The sequence below is a fragment of the Alosa pseudoharengus genome, unplaced genomic scaffold (assembly GCF_046254945.1).
Source record: "Alosa pseudoharengus isolate Yale_2024_CS ecotype anadromous, Long Island Sound unplaced genomic scaffold, YU_APseudo_1.1 YU_APseudo_1.1_scf_17, whole genome shotgun sequence".
NCBI lineage: Eukaryota > Metazoa > Chordata > Actinopteri > Clupeiformes > Clupeidae > Alosa > Alosa pseudoharengus.
In genome coordinates this window covers 22,109,359-22,128,907 of record NW_027468640.1, presented here as the reverse complement: position 1 = coordinate 22,128,907, position 19,549 = coordinate 22,109,359, and the positions used below count along the sequence as shown (strand labels likewise).

General features: G+C 39.6%; 2 protein-coding genes across 5 annotated transcripts in view; both read right to left on the bottom strand.

Moving 5' to 3' along the window:
- Positions 1-2,590: 2,590 nt before the first annotated feature.
- Positions 2,591-18,838, bottom strand: LOC143127431 (tenascin-N-like). Of its 4 annotated transcripts, none has more exons than XM_076288932.1 (13): positions 18,681-18,838; positions 15,967-16,245; positions 14,575-14,844; positions 11,440-11,709; positions 10,884-11,165; positions 10,328-10,612; positions 9,915-10,112; positions 4,949-5,160; positions 4,401-4,785; positions 4,089-4,282; positions 3,902-3,947; positions 3,742-3,787; positions 2,591-3,565 (listed from the first exon to the last, which is right to left on the bottom strand). In XM_076288932.1, the coding sequence occupies exons 1-13, from the start codon at positions 18,724-18,726 to the stop codon at positions 3,544-3,546; spliced, it is 2,535 nt and encodes an 844-aa protein (XP_076145047.1). In that variant the 5' UTR covers positions 18,727-18,838; the 3' UTR covers positions 2,591-3,543. The 4 variants fall into 4 exon arrangements, with proteins under 4 accessions (XP_076145047.1, XP_076145048.1, XP_076145049.1 ...); XM_076288933.1 differs by having other exon boundaries at positions 9,915-10,109; XM_076288934.1 differs by having other exon boundaries at positions 10,343-10,612.
- LOC143127056 (tenascin-X-like) overlaps positions 18,818-19,549 on the bottom strand; it is a 61,969-nt gene continuing 61,237 nt past the window's right edge. The window contains exon 34 of the mRNA XM_076288358.1: positions 18,818-18,930. Within this exon, the coding sequence (XP_076144473.1) occupies positions 18,818-18,930 (113 nt within the window). The remainder of the gene's footprint in view (positions 18,931-19,549) is intronic.

Below are 19,549 nucleotides of genomic sequence, written 5' to 3'. Positions count from 1 at the left end.
ATTGTGGATTTCATGGGAAAAACATACATTATTGCACTGCATATATTTATTTATCTGTGGGGCTTTGTGTTGTTGAGTATTTGGATTGCTAAAGGGATTAGGCTTCTGCTGAAGCTGGCTTTATTGCACCTTATGCTTCTAAACCTCCTGCCAGAGGGTAGGGGTGAGAAGTAGCGGTTGAGTGGGTGAGTAATGTCCAGGGATATTACTGTACATGAGCAATTCGTGAGATGGCCTTAGTGTTTAGTTCTTTGGGGTATGCAGACCTATTATTTTGGTGGCAGTATTGGTTAGTTGAGTGAAGATATACATCTTATATGTGGGATTTAAGATTAGGCTATATTTCATTTCCAAAATGGTGTGCAAACTGTCCATTGTGGGGGCATGCCGCTCATCATCGGAATGTCCATTTTATCACTCAGCGCCTGCCGGTCATGTTGTCAGACCTCATTTGGACAGCCAACCACCCGGTAGACTCTGACTAAAACACAAGTTTGAACTTGCCCCAGGCTTCTGAGGATGTTTTCTCTCATTTGGTGGGTGTGCCAGTGGCATCACCATTGTGCATATACTGTAGGTATACAGTACAAACACTGACATATTAAAAGGCAGTGTGCACAGGGTATCCACTCAAAGTAGACTGATTTACAGATTAAATGAAGAATGAAAAGTTGAAATCAAAATTAAACATATACTTATATCCAGGGGTGTGGTAAAATAAGAGGTGGGTAAACTATGAATTCTGTGATCACTGTAAGGTGGACGGCCGCCATGCTGAATCAGATTTGTATTAAAAAAGGCATCCAGAAGATGGTGGAGGTTACTGTCCAATGTTTATAACAATACCAGTGGTATTAAATGGTTCCTAGAGTGTTGATAAGTGTACATATTGTGAATGAGGATATTACAGTGTGATTTTTGAATATTAAAAGTTGAAATTGTTGAATATACTCTTTTGAGAGGACAAACTCTAATAAGAGGTCAAGGGACAGCATCCGAAGGTTGTGTCATGTTCTGTTAGCACAATAGCACTGCTGATGACATGCAACTACAACCTCCCTTCCCCAAACACAAACGCACACAGCCATTGACAGCTAGGCCTACTGTGTGCATAAAGTTAGTGGATAAACATTATTTCTGAAATTTCAGAGGTGGATAAACTCTACTTGCGTTTAGCCTCCACTATCAGGCTTTAAATCATTCATAAAAAAGCGCACAATGGCCTCAGCTACGCTTGCTAGAACATCAGAGTGCTCAACAGACCAATGTTTCTGTTGAATCAAACACTTTACAACATTTTGTCATTTGAACTCACCCCAGGAACAGATTATAAAAAGTTGGCTTCTGCCTCCTGCTCGGAAAGCATTTTAACGGCTTATTGGTAGCCTATGACAGTCAAACATGCACACTTAATTTTCTAATGTGTCTTCATATTACAATTTGAATCTTGATAACAAAAACAAAGCTATAAGCCTTCTTTCTTTAAGGCAAGCAAAATGACATGTGACTCATGCCAGTCAGCTGTCTAAAGCAAATGATTGGCTCTCATACGTTTCCTGATTGTTCAGCAGAGGCAGAATGTTAAAGCTGAAAATAAAATTGTGAAATTTGGATGGTAGGTTTTCTAGGTGTAAGAAACAGGACCCAAAGAAAGGTCTTTGTTTTCTCTATCAGTCAGGCTTATCATAGATTTATAGGGACATACAGCATTTGAAACCATGATATGTGTCCCTTATCATGATTTACAAGCAATAACTACTACTACAAACTGTCTACTAACCACTATTTTTACTAACTTTATGCACACAGTAGGCCTAGCTGTCAATGGCTGTGTGCGTTTGTGTTTGGGGAAGGGAGGTTGTAGTTGCATGTCATCAGCAGTGCTATTGTGCTAACAGAACATGACACAACCTTCGGATGCTGTCCCTTGATCTCTTGAGAGTGTGATTGCATTTCTTTTAACATGACACATTTCTTCTGAACTATAATTTCGTATTCCAGATATTCTGAAATTTACGACTGAGTAAAAGTTATTAATTTAATACATTTTAAGTTTTCCTGACTTATATGTTATATTATATTCCTACTTTTATCGTTTAACCTACATGGTAAACCCAAATAAGTTCAGTGTACTCAAATATTTTGTGGTAACCAATTAAAAAAATGTAAGTACTTGTAATTAAGTAGATTTTCATTTAAAAGTATATATTAAATTTAGATTATATTTATAGAGACCTAGTATTCTTCACCTTATAAAATGAAGATCAACTCCATCCCAGGAGAAAGTACAGACACATAATGCAAGCAAGCATTAAGTGCCCAACTTTGTGACACCTCCAAGTGGGCAGGTCAATGTTAATTGAGAAATTAGTCAATTTCACATTGAACTCAGAAGAGAAGTATGTTTAGTCTCTAAAATGTCTTACATATTTCAATAATGGTCTACACTTTAATGGTAAGCCTGACAATAATCTGAAAATCTCTTCACTAATTTTTCTCATCAGTTGTTCTACGTCATACACATCCCAAAAAGTCACAATAAATAGTAATGAGGAAAAAAATAAACATAAACAAGAAAGTAGAAGCACTGTTCCAATTTGAAAGGTGCTTTACAAGTACTAGACAACAAGTACCAAAACATGATTAGTTCATAGATTTCACATGTAAAATAACACCCCCATCTTGCCTGTTCATAATTCTCAGAAATTCTTGAATTGTGTGCATGTGTGCGTGTACATGTTTATGTGTGTGTATGTGGGTGTGTGTGTGTGTGTGTGTGTGCGTGCATATGTCTACTGTGTGAGTATGTGTCATACGTATGATTACTGTGAATGTATGTGTGTATCTGTTTATGCACATGTGTGCATATGGAATGGGTTAACATGACCCCTGGAGGCAAACATACGCAAAAAATTGGTCATCTTAGGCCCTACGGTTCTCAAGATATTCACAGAAAACTCTGTTGGTGTACGGTCACTAAATGTACACATAAATAATTTTATTGTATGGCCCCCCCATGAACGAAAGTTCACGAATCTTGGCATGCATTCGCATGGTGTCATAATGATCCCACACTTCCAATTTCGTGCAGTTTTGACCATGTCAAATTTGGCTGCGCGGCGGTCATAATAAGGCATTTAGGAAGGGTATTTAAACCTTCTCTAATGAGAGCAATTGCAAGCTAAATAGTACACATTGCTCGCCAGATGAGGACACTTATTACACATGGCATTTGTTCCGAAGACGTTGACGATGATGTTGATGACGTCAGACTTCAAGACCTCAAAAATTAAGATATAATGGCCAATGTTTACTCAAAAACATATTCGAATACAATTAAAACCTCACTATTCACTAAAACAACTCAAAGATTCTTGCTGGGTTACCTAAATACCAGGTTTTAAGTACAACACAGACAATACTTATAAGTAGTAGAACTGTTAGGGTTTACAGTGTACAGTATACAGTATATAAAGAGCATCTTTCAATATTTCTCAATGCAACCTCTTGGATTTCTGTTGCTGTGACATCATTCTTCAGCACTCATTCTTTCTTGTTACTACTCCTACAAAAAATAATAAAAATAATGTTAAGACACACAAGACCATATGCATGATTCTACAAATTGTGATTAGTGAGGACAGTTTATTCATATACATAATATGTATTCCTAATAGAATAGTAATAGTAGATTACAATAAATAAATATAATAAATAAGACGTTTCTAAATAAGGGTTTACCGTGAGATGCCTGAGAAACTTGAAAATAATGATCCCCCAGTAGAAACTGTGGGAGGAAAATATATTTTTACTGATTGGAACTGAATATAAAGAAGAATATTGCCAAACCAAATAGACATATAAACTCAAAATAGAATGTTCTAACTGAGAAGTAACTTACATGACCATGACCCATTTTGACAACTCTTTTCCACAAAGTTTGGGAACTAAAAGAAGAATAAATCATCAGAGAAAAACATTAATGTCTAAATTAAATTGGGGAAGCTTAGTTATACCACTTTTCTGTGATGTTTTATATACTGGATATATTTAAATAAAAACCATAGATAATTTCATAGATTACTTGCCATTATATGTAGCCATTTACTAATATGGCCAAATGCCTCATCGTTCCTCTGGCACTTCAGCAAGCCAGTATCTTCATAGAACAAGCAGTGTACAATAAGCATATTGCTTCTCTTAGCATAGCGCCTGGTGTCTGGTGGCAGGTGATCAGTGTTAAAGGTGTGGTGCATCACCACCAGGATGGACGGCTTGTCATCTGAGACAAACACACATGTGAATAATATAGAGTTTATATTATATACAGTATATATACAAAATATACATACAAGATCAAGAAAAACAACACAGATTGTCTAGTAATGCATGTTTCTCACCAGGAATGTGTTTCAAAGCTTTTTCAATGTCACTTCCGACAGAAGAAACAACTGAACAGAATACCAGGAGGAAGTCACACTGTGCCACTGATGACTCTTCCTTTGGTAAAACTCCTTTGTCTGCAAGACGTTTCTGAACTTCTTTATCTGCTCCCAATGTGTTTCCACTTACAATAGCAGAGTATTTGACTTCTGTAGATGAAGCAGAACTGCCAATAGCCTTTTTAGTGCTTTCTTTTGACTCCAATTTGTGTCCAAGGGATTTGCCTGAGCTGCTTCCATGTTGGGAAGGTAATAAATTACTTGATGAGTTCTTTGGAGCATCAGTCTTGGTATGGGGGGTGGGTGGGGGCAGCCGGGCCTGACGTGTAGGTAATAGATATTTCTGCAAAGTATATAACCAGACACTTTTGTTTTTACATTTAATTTCAATCTTTGTTGTAATAATATATATTTTTTTAAAAACTAGAGTGATATTAGGTAAAGGTGGACATTTAACTGAACAATAAACTAAAATAAAACTAAAATAAAATCACTATGGGACTCACAGATCGACCAGGCTCAGAGCAAGCCCAAACCATCTCCAACATTTTATTCTCTGCCTCTGTGTTCCTCGGACACCTCAGTATCCCTTTGTCTTCATGGAACAAAATGTCGACCACCTTGATCTTTCTCCCTTTCACGAATCTGCTGGTGTCTGGGGTCACATGGTCAGGATCAAAGGTGTGGTGCATCACCGCCAGAACAGCAGGCTTGGAATCTGTCAGAGCAGAAAAAGTGGCTTACTACTAGTGTTGCACGGTGCACCGATACTACAAAAGTATCGCAATACCCTGAAATAAAAAATGTCACGATACCTAATGTTATTAGTATCGATACTGTGTTATTTTGAAGTAACATGTGTGTGTGCAAGACATGCTTTTAGTGCCTCCTCCCCTATAGCCTGTGTCTTTTCTCCACACACACGTATGCGCACTGTGCAGCTGTCGTGCCATAAACAGCGAGACATTGCTGCTTGTTTGCTGTACATAATAATAGGCTAATATCAAGTTGATTTGCTCACTTACTTACATCTGGAGAGAGCTCCTTGCTAACTATCCCGCTAGCTCAGGTCATGTCTGTCATTCGTGGAGTGGTCACTAAAATCATTAATGAACATGGCAATACACTTAGCTCTTCTATGATCCCAGAAAGATTTTCTTCGACTTGTTGGTTTTTTGAACATTTATTTTATCTAATGACAGAAAATATAATGAATTGCATCCACATATCCAAACGCACTATGCGCAACTATTATTCACTAGCCTAAAACCATGAGGCTGAAGGCTACTCTCACGTATTTCTTAAAGTGACAGGCACGCAATTATACCTATACACAACCAATGTGCACTCAATTAGCCCTACACACCACATTAAAGATATGCCTAAGTGTAATACTTTAAAAATCAATATGAAGTATTCAAATTACAATTTGTTTAGCCACTAATAATAATGCAGATTATAAAATACTATACATTATTAACAAAATAACTTTATATGAATTCCAAAATATATCAAATAGAAACATATGACATAAGCCATCATTTTCCTTATGTGTTTGTGTGTGTGTGGAGAGTCAAGAAGAATCTAGGATGGCCACTGGTGTGGTGATCACACTATATTCAATATTACTGATGACGTGGGTGGAGGCCCCCACATCAAATACAGTTTTTAAAAAGTATCAAAGAAGTATCGAAATCGCAATTCTTGACCTAGTATCGGTATCAAAACAATAATTTTGGTATCGTGACAATATATACCAACCAGGGGCCGTATTCACAAAGAATTTTAAGGCTAAAAGTAGCTCCTAAGTGGCGAATTTAGGAGCAACTCCTAAAAATAATGGGCGTGTCACTCCTAACTTTAGGACTCCTAATTTTTTTCAATAAAAGTAATTCACGAAGCATTTTAGACCTAAAAGTAGCACCTACGTCTGGGACAGCTTAAAAGAAGTTGAGAGGACTCCTAACTCACTAAGACTTATTCACAAACAGCTTTTTGTGGCATTTCACGTTGCGATGTTTTGAAATGCGTATGCGGCAACAGGAGCTTCCAATCGCGAGGGAACAATTTTGCATTGTAGGCATAAAAGGGATGCAATAACGCCACCAACAACAACCAAAACTACTCATTGTCAACATGTAAATTAAATGTAACGTTTCATTGTGAATCAAATTAAAATGTTCTCCTCTTTGCAAACGTAGGGATATGGTGACAGATTAATTTAATAATGTTGCAAAGATAGCCTACTGCATCAATCCGTAGGCCTATGTTTCATTAGGCTACTAGGCTATTTGTTTTGCCTTACTCTTTATTCATTTAGCCTAGGCCTTTTTATTCAGTTATTTATCATCTTCCATCCTTCGCACTACTTGTGTAGTGCAGGCATTCTCAGACCTGTCACCTGTCACTCATCATCGTAAGGGAGGTGTTTGGAATCATTCCCGCGTTACAATCATCAGCCAATCAAGGTGGTCACTTCAGTCAAGCTCGTGCATGAGTAATGACGTCATCCATAGCAACGAAGACTCTCTTAGTTTAGGAGTTGTCATTTTTCCTTACTAAGAGTAGGTCTGAAAGGCTTTGTGAATAACTTTTAAGAGAAAACTCCTAGCTAAAATCTTTTAGTGCGATTTAGGAGTACTCCTAGTGGTAAGATAAAAGGCTTTGTGAATACGGCCCCAGTAGTAAGTAGGGGAGAGCCGGGACAGTTGAAACACTTTTTAATTAAACGTAATTTACAAAGCGATCATACTACACTGAAAGCTAATATTTGGTCACTAGTAAGCTACATCTGTCCTCTGTCAAATACAAATGCATTTTCAGCTTTGAACAAGTTTCATTCGTCCCTCCTGGTCGGGACAGTTGAAACAACATAAGGGGACGAATGAAACATACAGTTAAAGCCATATAAACCTCCCACAACTTCAAAATGTTACCACATATCATGAATGGTACTCCCAAAAGGTGTTATTTTAGATAGATTGTTGCAGGGCTATACGTCTTCGTGCATGTCTGTTAACAATTCATTGCCATCATCGTGAAGCGTGTATGAAGCGGTTTTTGAAATATCATGCCCTGTGGATGATTCTGGATTGTTAATGGTAAGCTTTCCCATTTATATCATGTTTATATTGTTGAAAATGTAGTTTCACTAGGTTTTTACGTGGGTTAGGCCACTGCACATCCAAATAAGTAGGCTTAACGACCCATCGGCCGTCAGTCTCCATATGATAACATGGGAAAACTCAACCCCCTACCTGGTGGGCCCAAATGTATTTTCATCTTCCTAACTGTTTTTCCATGTCTCACCTCCATAGATGATTGTTTAAACACAGATATGTGTGCATTTAATTAAAATACATGGAGGTACAGCCTGTTCGGGGCGATTGAAACACTTGTTTCAATCATCCCGACACAGACATATGACACTATAGCTTGTTTTGCTTTCCATGTAAACAAGCATGCGATATGAAAGTCTGGGATTGTGGAGAACACTAAATAGTGTACTGAATAAGCATTAAGTCAAAACTTTAAATGAAAAACACTGATTAATAATCGAAAAAATTTAACCGCTAATGAAGTTTACTTTTGCGCATCAAAACTCGTTTATCGCCTGTAACTCCGTGATGACATACAGTAGCAGGAAGATATTTGGCTGATAGAAGGAGGTTAACATGCTCTATGTTTTGACCAAAGGACGTCTGTCTATCATCATTACACTCGGAGAAAACTGGATTGTTTCATTTGTCCCGTGTTTCAATCGTCCCGGCTCTCCCTAGTGTTAGTCCACTGGCGCGAGTCCGTGCCAGTGGACACCTATATTACGAACGTTACGCATGCACATCAATAAACTGACAAATGTAACCCGCAACATTCACAACTTTCATTCATCATTGTTCCACACATATGCCGGCATAATTACAGCATGATATGGAATAAGCTGTCTGAGTTGATATGTTGTCTGTTCTGTTTGTTATGTGCGTAGTTGTGTGTGTTCGTTTGCTAAGATTTTTGTTAATGTTTGTCGGGAAAGGCCTACCGGCAACGTAACAGTGTATTTAACATCACAACACACATAACATGCTACATCTAAAAGTATGTGTTTATTGTATTGGTGGAATGTATGTGGTGGACAATAATTTCGATAGAAAGGTAGCCAACCTGTAGAAGGGGTTCACGCTGTCCCATTGGCAAACAGGAAGTGGTGCAACTGCTCCCCTATTTCAGGTAGTGGGGTACGGTTGGCTACCATTGCATAAGAGAGCCACAGGGGGGAAATAATGTGCTACGGGAATGCTATTAAGTAGTACGTTTTCTTTATGCATTTAAAGCTTATGATGGTATGAATTTGTCACGGGGAATGTGTTTTGTATATTTGTCACTTCTCATGTGTTAATTGATTGAATTATGTGTTTGTATAGCCTAGGGGTGGGGATTTGGCCCATTTATAGGGGCAGAATGGAACTTGTATTGAGTATGTTCTGAGCTATGAGAGAGAGAACATTGTCTGTGCTGTGTGTTGGGCCAGTGAATTTATGGTATTGTCAATTTACCTGCACATATATATTTAGTGCATCTCTGCACTTAGGTTTATTTTCGTTTTTGAAAAGTTTTTCTTTATTTTTGTTATTATTTAGTCACTGTAAATACTTTTTGCACCTGGCATTTTGGGAATAATAAATCTCCCATTTTGGGCCCTCCTACTCCTGGTCTGCTACCATCCTCGCTGCCTCCACTGCCGTCCATCCTAACATATATCCTCTGCAACAAATGTTGAAAGCTAAGCAGGGCCTTCTGTGTATAGACTGCAGAAAAGGGCCAATTGATGACCAACAACATGTTGCTGAATGGGTAATGTCAGTTTCATTTTACTGGGTTCCAATGATGGTGTCTAACTACAGTTTTGTTTTCTCATAGCAGAGGGCTGGGAATGATCTAATTGATCCGTGATCCAAATCTGTGTTCATTAACATAACACACAGAACACATTTCTCATTGTTCTGTATTTGCACGCCATATGGCTCTGTCAACCAGTTCACTCTTTCTGGATCACAGTCACTCAGACACTACACTATCCTGAGCTACAGAATCCCACCATCCCCAACACTCTCCGAAATCCATATCCCGCAAAAAATAGAAGAAGAATCTGTTGCTCATCTCTCTAGCTGTCAGTAAGAAAGTAGTCATCCAAAACTGGAAATCAAAGAAATCTTGCAACCTCAGTCACTAGACAAATTTAACACCAGAACACATTTCAGTGGAGAAACACAATGCACACAGAAGGAAGCAAATATCAGCCTTTGAAGACACCTGGTCCCCATTTCTGACATTTCTAAATTCCACAAAAACATAACTACAAAAACATACATACATCTGAAAAGTAACCTGACAAATATGCACCTCTACTATCAACCAATAAAGGCATCATCATGTAAAGGTATAACTTTTAAGTGATAATCTAAAGTTCAGTACCTGGTATTTCTTTAAGAGCTGCCTCCATATCTGTTCCAACACGAGACACGATCACACAGAAAGCCAAGATTAGGTCACAGCTCTCCACATTTTTAACTTCTTTCAAGCCTTCGCTGATCAGCATTCCCTTCAATGCCTGGTGGTGTTTTTGAGTGTTCCCAATCACAATGGTGTAGAATTTCATGGTTAAGATTTCTGCTTGAAAAAATATATGAGGATATTAACATGAGGATATCTGGAAAGGCTATTGAAGATAAAGCTTACCACCGCACTAATGTGACAGGCAACTTTTTCATCCCCCAAATAATATTCTACATTTAAACACAAGTACAGACTGAACCCAACGGTTTTCCCACAGTAGTCTGCTGTCTGAAGAGATAACCCTTTTAAAAAAAAATCATGATAGCTCTCACCTGTATTAATATTACCTGTATGAACATTTGTTTTTACAGATTCACTCAGTCTCCCGTCTTTAGGCTTTGCACAGACACTGATTGTATAGTTAGTGTCTGGTTTTAAGCCTGTGATGACTGCGTTGCATGAATCTGTAGAAATGGTCAAAGGTTCAGTCCATCTACTGTGGTATGAGATCTGGTAAGGTTCTGGAGTCTGATCCATCCCAGGTGGTGGGCTCCATGTGAGATTTATAGATGTTGGAGCCAGCGAATCCCCTGTGAGCTGCTCTGGGGCTGGCACAGCTGAAAGAAAGAAAAATACAATAATAAAGACTTTTGAAAACTTTTTGGACTATGTCTTGATGTGGGTCTGGCTCGTCAGGCTACTCTCTTAGTCCTCAGAGGTTACATCTGGCTTACCTCAACATCTGAAAATAAATCTTATTGTATATATATGGTTATCAGCTCCACTACAGCCAGTTTGACAGCACATGCATGCTGAAACCACTGCTTTTCAGATAATTTGATGGCTAATAGGATCTGTCCTTGTTTTTTTTAACATGAGAGCTCCCACCTGTATGAACTTCTGCAGGTTCCCTCATTCTCCAATACTTAGGCTTAGTCCAATACTTAGGCTTAGTGCAGACAGTGACACTATAGTTGGTGTATGGCTTCAGGCCTTTGATGACTGCTTTGCATGAATCTGTAGAGAAGGGCTCTGACTCAGTCCCTCCACTTTGGTAAGAGATCTGGTAGGAGTGTGGAGTCTGTTCCATCCCATGTTGTGGGCTCCATGTGAGTTTAGCAGATGTTGGAGTCACTGAAGCCACTTTGAGCTTCTTGGGGACTGGAGTCACTGTAAAACATTATAAAGTTATTTTGATTATTTTGATTTTGACCAGAAGAATCTCAATGAAAGACAAATGTGGGATATGTGGGAATTCATTTTCATATGGGTGGGTGGGATGCAAAGAGTTGTATTTACTTATAATACTCTAGCATTCCCTCACAATAGTTTTGTGTTCCTTTTGCAAACTCAAAAAACACAAATGCAGATAAAAGCCACTGCTATTCAACTAGTCTGGTGCCCGTGGAGATCTACCCTTGTTTTAAATCATGGCAGTTCTCACCTGTATGAACCATTGTTCCTACAGCTTCACTCATTTGCCCATCCTTAAGCTTTACTCTGACGCTGACAGTATAGCTGGTGCATGGTTTCAGGCCTGTGATGTCTGCGCTGCATTTCTCAGTAGAGATGGTCTGTGAATCAGTCCCTTCACTGTGATAAGAGATCTGGTAGAAGTATAAAGTCTGTTCCATCTCATGTGGTGGGCTCCATGTGAGTTTAGCAGATGTTGGAGTCACAGAATCCTCTATGAGCTGCTCTGGGGCTGGCACCGCTGTAAAAAAAAAAAGAAATACAATACTTTTTATTTACTGAGCCAGGTCACCTCTGAGAACCTATCCAGATAAGAACTGAGCCATATACATTGTACAATCTAATAGCTATTCTTAAATGTTTAGTTAGTATAACTCAGTTTTTGTCTTTTGCTGATTATGTTGATTTTGCCTTTTGAAATTACTTGCCTAAAATGAGTGTAATTTAATATTGAGGTGGAAAAGTAAACATGATCATTTAAATCAAATAAACTACTTGAATTACTGAAGTTTTGCTACACTGTGAAGTTAGTTAGTTAACCTTACTTAACCTGTTAGTTAACCTTAGTTTAAAAAAACATGCAAACCGATTGCCTTGAAATTACAGACTAATCTGGAATAGGAATTGCAAGTTGTGCCTATTTAATCTAACTTGGTCATTACAAGTAAAGTATATTGTGTTTATTAAACACAACACATGTATTGAAGGTGTACGGCCCACATATTTGTAAAGATACTGTATCACATATTAATCCTTACTGGAATTCAATCTTAAGTTACAATGAATAAAGTGACAGTGACACTAACGGTTATACTGTTGTTGTGTAAATTATGTTGATGCATCACACCATCAAGTAGATGACTATTCAAAACATCTTAAAGCGATGGTTCGGAGTGAATTTCACAATTTCACATTTCAAAATACACCCCAGACGCTTTTTCCCTTGGTCGACCATTGGTTGAGTTCACGCTCAGTCTCAGTCTATGTATCAGTCCAATGGCTTAGCGTTGGTGTTTTTGGAACCAAATGTGTATCTCGTAAATTACCCCACTAATATTGCCCGGAATGTTACCAAACTTCTACAGTAGTACAAAAAGGTAGCCTAGAAATCTAGATGCACCCTAGCAGCAGCAAATTTAATTTGCTGCCCGGGATAGTCTAGCAACTTTCAATTGGCTTGCGAGCTGGAAAAATTAAGCTTCAATAAGACCAATCACATCGTGTATAGAGTCGGTAGGCGGGCTTAACATAATGATTGATGGCAGAGTTGCAACGGTTCAGCGTTAATTCCCTGCTACTTGAAAACAAAGAAGATGGATGTTGCTGTTGGCGAACAGCGTGACACGAGTTAAGCGTTAAGTTGGCAAAAGTTTGAACTAGCCAACTAGCTCCACTGGTGGGAAAACACATGGGGCTTATGAGTTGGAGCGCAATCCTATTCTATTGCGAGCAGAGGGAATTTGAAAGACAACCGATTATCCCGCCCCTCGGACTGAGCAGTATGAACGGTGAGTCCCCAGACTCTACATTTTAATGTGGGTCTGGCTCGTCAGGCTAACAAAAAGGCTATGTACTCATAAAAGAGGCATTGGAAAGTTTGTAAGTAGCCTACACCAGGGGTTTATTTAAATAACACCAGAGCCCATCTACGGAGAGCCTTGGCACTTCCTAATAAGCCCCATTGTATCGAAATTGGTTGCAGTTCCATTAGAGTTCCACTGGGGGTGATCGCGGTAGAGCGCAGATTGAATGGGGGTCTATGGAGCTAGACGGCTAAATTTATCTCTTTCACCTGCTTGTCGTGGAAGAATCGCAGATTTTATTGTAGTTTATGCAAGTTCAGTATAGATTTTAGATCTAAAGTTGAATGAACGAGTACTTATGTCCTTTTCATTTCTTACAGGTTGGGTCGTTGTTGCCCATAACATGGTAGCATTGTGCTAATGAATGACGTCATTGACATATTTGAAAAGCTTTTTAGAAGAATTATGTGACTTTAAACAATATAATAATCAACAGTGTGTATTTTCTTTGTCTCCCCTATCGAATGCAACATTCAAATTACTACTCAAAAAATTATATCCAGAGAAAATTGGATATTGAGGGGTAAAGCTCCATAGACCTCCATGCATTCTGCGCTCGCCCGCAAGCGCCCTCAAGTGGAATCTGAGGAGGCACTGCAACCAGTCCAGAAACCGGAAGTAACCAGACAGTGCCAATTTCTTCCTATTAGACATTCTCTGATAACACTTCCCTGATGGCTTCTACCAGAGCCCGTTTACGGAGAGCCAGATCACTCCCTATTAACTCCATTGTACCTGCAATCTGTGGCAGTTCCGCTAGGGGTGATCACAAATAAGTGCAAAAGCAATGGGGGTCTATTGAGCTAGACGGCTAAATTTGTCTCTTTCACCTGGTTGTTGTTGAAAAATCGAAGATTTGATTGTGGTTTCTGCCAGTTCAATATGGATTATAGGTCAAAAGTTGATTGAACGAGTACTCGTGTCCTTTCGATTTCTTACAGGTTGGGTCGCTGTTGCCCACAACACACTAGCTTTCTGCTAATGAATGATGCCATTGACACATTTGAGGCTTTTTAGAACAAATAAGTGACTCAAAAACTATAATACTCAGCGGTGTGTATTTTCTCTGCCCCCTCTTTCGAATGCAACATTCAAATTTCTGGGCAAAAAATTATATCCCGAGAAAAGTGGATTTTGAGGGGTACAGCTCCATAGACCTCCATTCATTCTGCACTTATTAGTGAGCGCCTTCATGTGGAACCAGAACGAGAAGTGCAACCAGTTCAGAATCCGGAAGTTTCCAGAGAGTGGCGGTTCTCCCCTTTATTAGACATTCTCCGCTTCTATTCTCTGCTGCTACCGCTCCTGCTGCGTTGACGTTACTATCAAAGATTCTAGAGCGGAGCAAGATAGATCAGTTACGTCACTGTTCTAGAATCTTTGGTTACTCCTGTGATTTGGGAGAAGCCCGTAAAAGTCTTGGCAGAAAGTGATGCATACTGAAGTGCCCAGTGAAACCCGTGCTTGTCAGGTAGTGGGTGGGCTACAAACTTGCCCTTGTTTTCTATCAGAATAACTCTCACCTGTATGAACCACTTGTTTTGCAGGTTCACTCATTGCCCCATCCTTAAGCTTAGCGCAGATGCTGACCACATAGTCGCTGCATGGCTCCAGGGATTCAATGATAGTGCTGCATGAATGTCTAGAGAAGGGCTTTGACTCAGACCTTCCGTCGTGGTAAGAGATCTGGTAGGATTCTGGAGTCTGATCCATCCCATGTGGTGGGGTCCATGTGAGATTAGCAGATGTTGGAGTCACTGAAGCTACTTTGAGCTGCTCTGGGGCTGGCACAGCTGTAAGAAAAAATACAGTAATAAAGGCTGCATTTGCACTAGCAGGGCTTGAGGTACAGCTGTTTTGGACTGTCTGTTTACATCTGTACATGTTCACATAGTTCACTAATTTGCTTAACACTTATGAAAACCCACATGCACATCAGAGGGATTTTGGTCACGAAGATGAAAGCAAACATACAGACGGCACTGCAAATGCACAAAATAACACAAGCTTGCATTATTAGGCTTTTTCAGTGGCTAGTTGTTAACTACCATTTCCGAATTATCTCAAGTCCGCAAAATGCACTGCCAGTTTTATTTTAAGGGTGAAAAGAAAGTTGAGAGCCCTTACTCCACCTTTTCCATCTCCGTTTTTAATTTCACAGTTCTGCCAGTTGTGCATGTGAAAGCATTGTTATGTGTAATGTTAATGTCAAAAGGTAAAAGATGTGCAAGTTGAAAATGACAAGGAATATTCAATCTGCCCGTTTAGACAGCAGTCACATTGGCACATATCTGCTTCATATCTGATTTATTTCCATATATGAATGAGGCCTGAAGCAGATCTGAAAATGTCAGAATCCATGTGCTTTTTCCCTGTTAACATGTTCAAGCTGCACATCGGAACTGTGCCACAATTTAGCAAAAAATCTGAATTGGGTCACATTTAACTGGTGGTGTAAACGTACCCAAAGACAATTACAACCTTTTTGACATGAAATTCACATATCACAAGACTAAGTCTATCTCTTGGGTAGGACAGCAGCATCCATGTTTGAGTCTGATCTATTGAGATTTAACAAACCACATCTCTTTTCCCTCACTCATTTCCTGTTCTATCAAGACTAGAAGGGCCCAAAATACCACTTCAAAAAAGCCTGCCTCTGGTAAAAGATGACAGATTAGCAAAGTATGTACATAAAATGTTTGTGCATACAGCCAGTAAACTCAACTTTGCCAATATATTATTTGTTCATACTACATATGAATCATTCCCAGGACTCTGTAATATGTTATATTCAAAGAGCAAAAGCCTCAGCAAAGATGAACACATTTGGCAGTTTGACACTAAAGTGCAAAATGACGCCAGTCGGGTGATGGAGAAGACCTGCCCTTTCTTTTTATCACAAGAGTTCTCACCTGTACGAACTTCTTTTTTCGCAGGTTCACTCATTTCCCCATCCTTAAGCTTAGTGCAGACAGTGCAGACACTGAGACTATAGTTGATGTATGGCTTCAGGCCTGTGATGTCTGCACTGCAGGACTCTCTAGAGATGATCTGTGGTTCAGACCCTCCACTTTGGTAAGAGATCTGGTAGGAGTGTGGAGTCTTTTCCATCCCATGTGGTGGGCTCCATGTGAGATGAACAGATGTTGGAGTCACTGAAGCCACTTTGAGCTGCTCCGGGACTGACACCGCTGTAATAAAAAAAAAGAGTTGAGAAAATCTGACATATAATTCACATATCACAAGATCATCCAGTCTGATTGGAGTTTGAATACGTAAGGGATAATGGATGACACGGTGGTCTGTCAACAGAAAATAATGCACGGTCGAGGTTGCAATACGGCCTGACGCGCAGCGGAGGGCTGTTTAAACCTCATAAGTGCATTATGTAGGCTAATGGATAACGGCCACCGAGGTGTGCTGTTATACGGAATTAATGGACGAGGGGCAAAGAACTCCACGACGCGCAGCGGAGTCCGCCCGAGTCAATTAATTCCGTATAACTGGACACACCTCGAAGGCCATTATCCCGCTTATCACCCGGTTGCCACTGTAAAGCCATGCCTTTATAGCACGCAAAGGAAACACACAGTTCCGTTTAAAAAGAAGCCCACTAGTTCAGCTTGTTGTACAACTTTCGTTGGCCCTATAACAGCGATAGCATGGACAGTTTGCTTGTTTACAGTTGATTCCATTGTTGCGAAGCCTGCCTCCAGGCTCAACCGTCGTCCTACCATGGTTATTATAGTTACCATTCATAAGCATTAACCCATTTACTCCTAAAATGCCTGCTAAAAACGCCTATAGAATCCTATGGCATTCTAGACTAAATAACCTTATTTCCTGAGGGTTTTCTGAAAACATACAAAAAATTGTCAACGTCTACCAAAATTTAATATCTAAGCCTCTGTAGCACCTAGAAACATGAAATAAAAATCATGCTGCGCTACGCAGCATCCAGCGGGAGGGTCAATGTTGCGTCATGCAGCATCCAGCGCGAATGGGTAATATGGAACGGCGATTAAACTTTTTTTTACCATATCTACTTCATAGGTGTCCCGTTATTCGGAATTAAACGCCACCCCGCCAGCCAATCAGAAAAGAGTATTTCTTCTCTCCGGGTGATCATTTCTTTTAACAGACCACCGTGGAGTCCATTATCCCGCTCATTCCACTGTTGCCACTTTAGTTTTGTTCATTTACTATTATAATTTAAACGCTTTAATCGCTAAAACTGTCTTGTTTGTAGAACTACTTTTTTCCGACACATATCAACTTATTTCTCAACTTGTAGGACAAACTGCCGTTACTAGTTCTGAATGGATAGTTGCTATGGCCAAAGGCCAGTTGTTAGTTCCATCTCTCCCGTTGTCAGCGGACATATCCTCAGGAATCTTTGAAACATCACTATTTTACTCAGCCTACTGCCATCCAACTACCTAAAAGCCACCTCCGTCATATGCTAAATGTTGCTATGTTCTGAACGTCTGTATTTTAAGGCTTGGATGCAACGTGACAATTAATTTAAACTTCACAACGAGTTTGGACAATTTAATAAACAAGTGTGGCCAAAACAATGGATCTACGTCAAAGGTGTTCAAATAACATATGTTAATACACATTCTTAATTACGCAGGACAATGGGAAATTCAACCAAGCAGTGGAATAAACACAATTATACCATGGTCTAGGTTGAAAAGGGTGTCGTTTAAAAAGTGATATACTACACCTATGAAGTAGATCTGGCATATCATATCAATGCAAAGCATATCAATGCTTATGAATGGTAACTATAACAACGATAGTAGGTTGAGCCTGGAGGCAGGCTTCGCAACAATGGAATCAACTGTAAACAGCTGAAAAAACGAACGATTTTAGCTCTAAAACTCATTTAGTATTAATAATAGATTTCATAATTATTTATTTCGTAAGTGACCATGGTATAAACGGGATAATTCCCTTCGATGCGTCCATTATCAGAAATAAATTAACTTTGCAGAAGCAACCGTCCGACGCGAACACGCCTCCGTGTCGTCCATTTATTTCTGATAATGGACACCTCGTCGGGCATTATCCCTTACATAACCCTGTCTCTGGGGGGAGCTGCAGCACAGTGGTAGCAGCGCCACATCCAGCGCTGCATACACACTCAGTGTCCACAGTGACCCAGATTTGAGTCTGATCTGCGGTCATTCCTAAACCCACTCCCCTTCTCTCCCCCACTAACTTTCTGTCTTATCAAATTAAGACTACAAGAGCCCAAAAATATAACTTCAAAAAAAGCCTGCCCTTGTTAAAAAATGACAAAGTAGCAAATTATGTCTATAAACTGTGAATACAAGCCTCAGATGTGTGAGGAGTCCCAGTCTTGACTGCATTCAACTTTGCCCATAAACTATTTGTTCATACTATATATATGAGGGAATTCCAGGACTGTTTTATTTAATTTACTAAACAGGCAAGGACCTCATCAAGGATGAAAACATTAGGCACAGAGCCATATAAAGGTACCTTTATATGGCTCTGATTAGGCAGTTTGACACTAAAGTGTCCAGTGAAACCAGTGCTTGTCAGGTAGTGGGTGGGCTAAGAACTTGCCCTTGTTTTCTATCAGAATAACTCTCACCTGTATGAATCATTTGTTTTGCAGGTTCACTCATTGCCCCATCCATAAGCTTAGCGCAGACGCTGACCACATAGTCGCTGCATGGCTCCAGGGATTCAATGATAGTGCTGCATGAATGTCTAGAGAAGGGCTTTGACTCAGACCTTCCGTCGTGGTAAGAGATCATCCATCCCATGTGGTGGGGTCCATGTGAGATTAGCAGATGTTGGAGTCACTGAAGCTACTTTGAGCTGCTCTGGGGCTGGCACAGCTGTAAGAAAAAATACAGTAATAAAGGCTGCATTTGCACTAGCAGGGCTTGAGGTACAGCTGTTTTGGACTGTCTGTTTACATCTGTACATGTTCACATAGTTCACTAATTTGCTTAACACTTATGAAAACCCACATGCACATCAGAGGGATTTTGGTCACGAAGATGAAAGCAAACATACAGACGGCACTGCAAATGCACAAAATAACACAAGCTTGCATTATTAGGCTCTCAGTGGCTAGTTGTTAACTACCATTTCCGAATTATCTCAAGTCCGCAAAATGCACTGCCAGTTTTATTTTAAGGGTGAAAAGAAAGTTGAGAGCCCTTACTCCACCTTTTCCATCTCCGTTTTTAATTTCACAGTTCTGCCAGTTGTGCATGTGAAAGCATTGTTATGTGTAATGTTAATGTCAAAAGGTAAAAGATGTGCAAGTTGAAAATGACAAGGAATATTCAATCTGCCCGTTTAGACAGCAGTCACATTGGCACATATCTGCTTCATATCTGATTTATTTCCATATATGAATGAGGCCTGAAGCAGATCTGAAAATGTCAGAATCCATGTGCTTTTTCCCTGTTAACATGTTCAAGCTGCACATCGGAACTGTGCCACAAA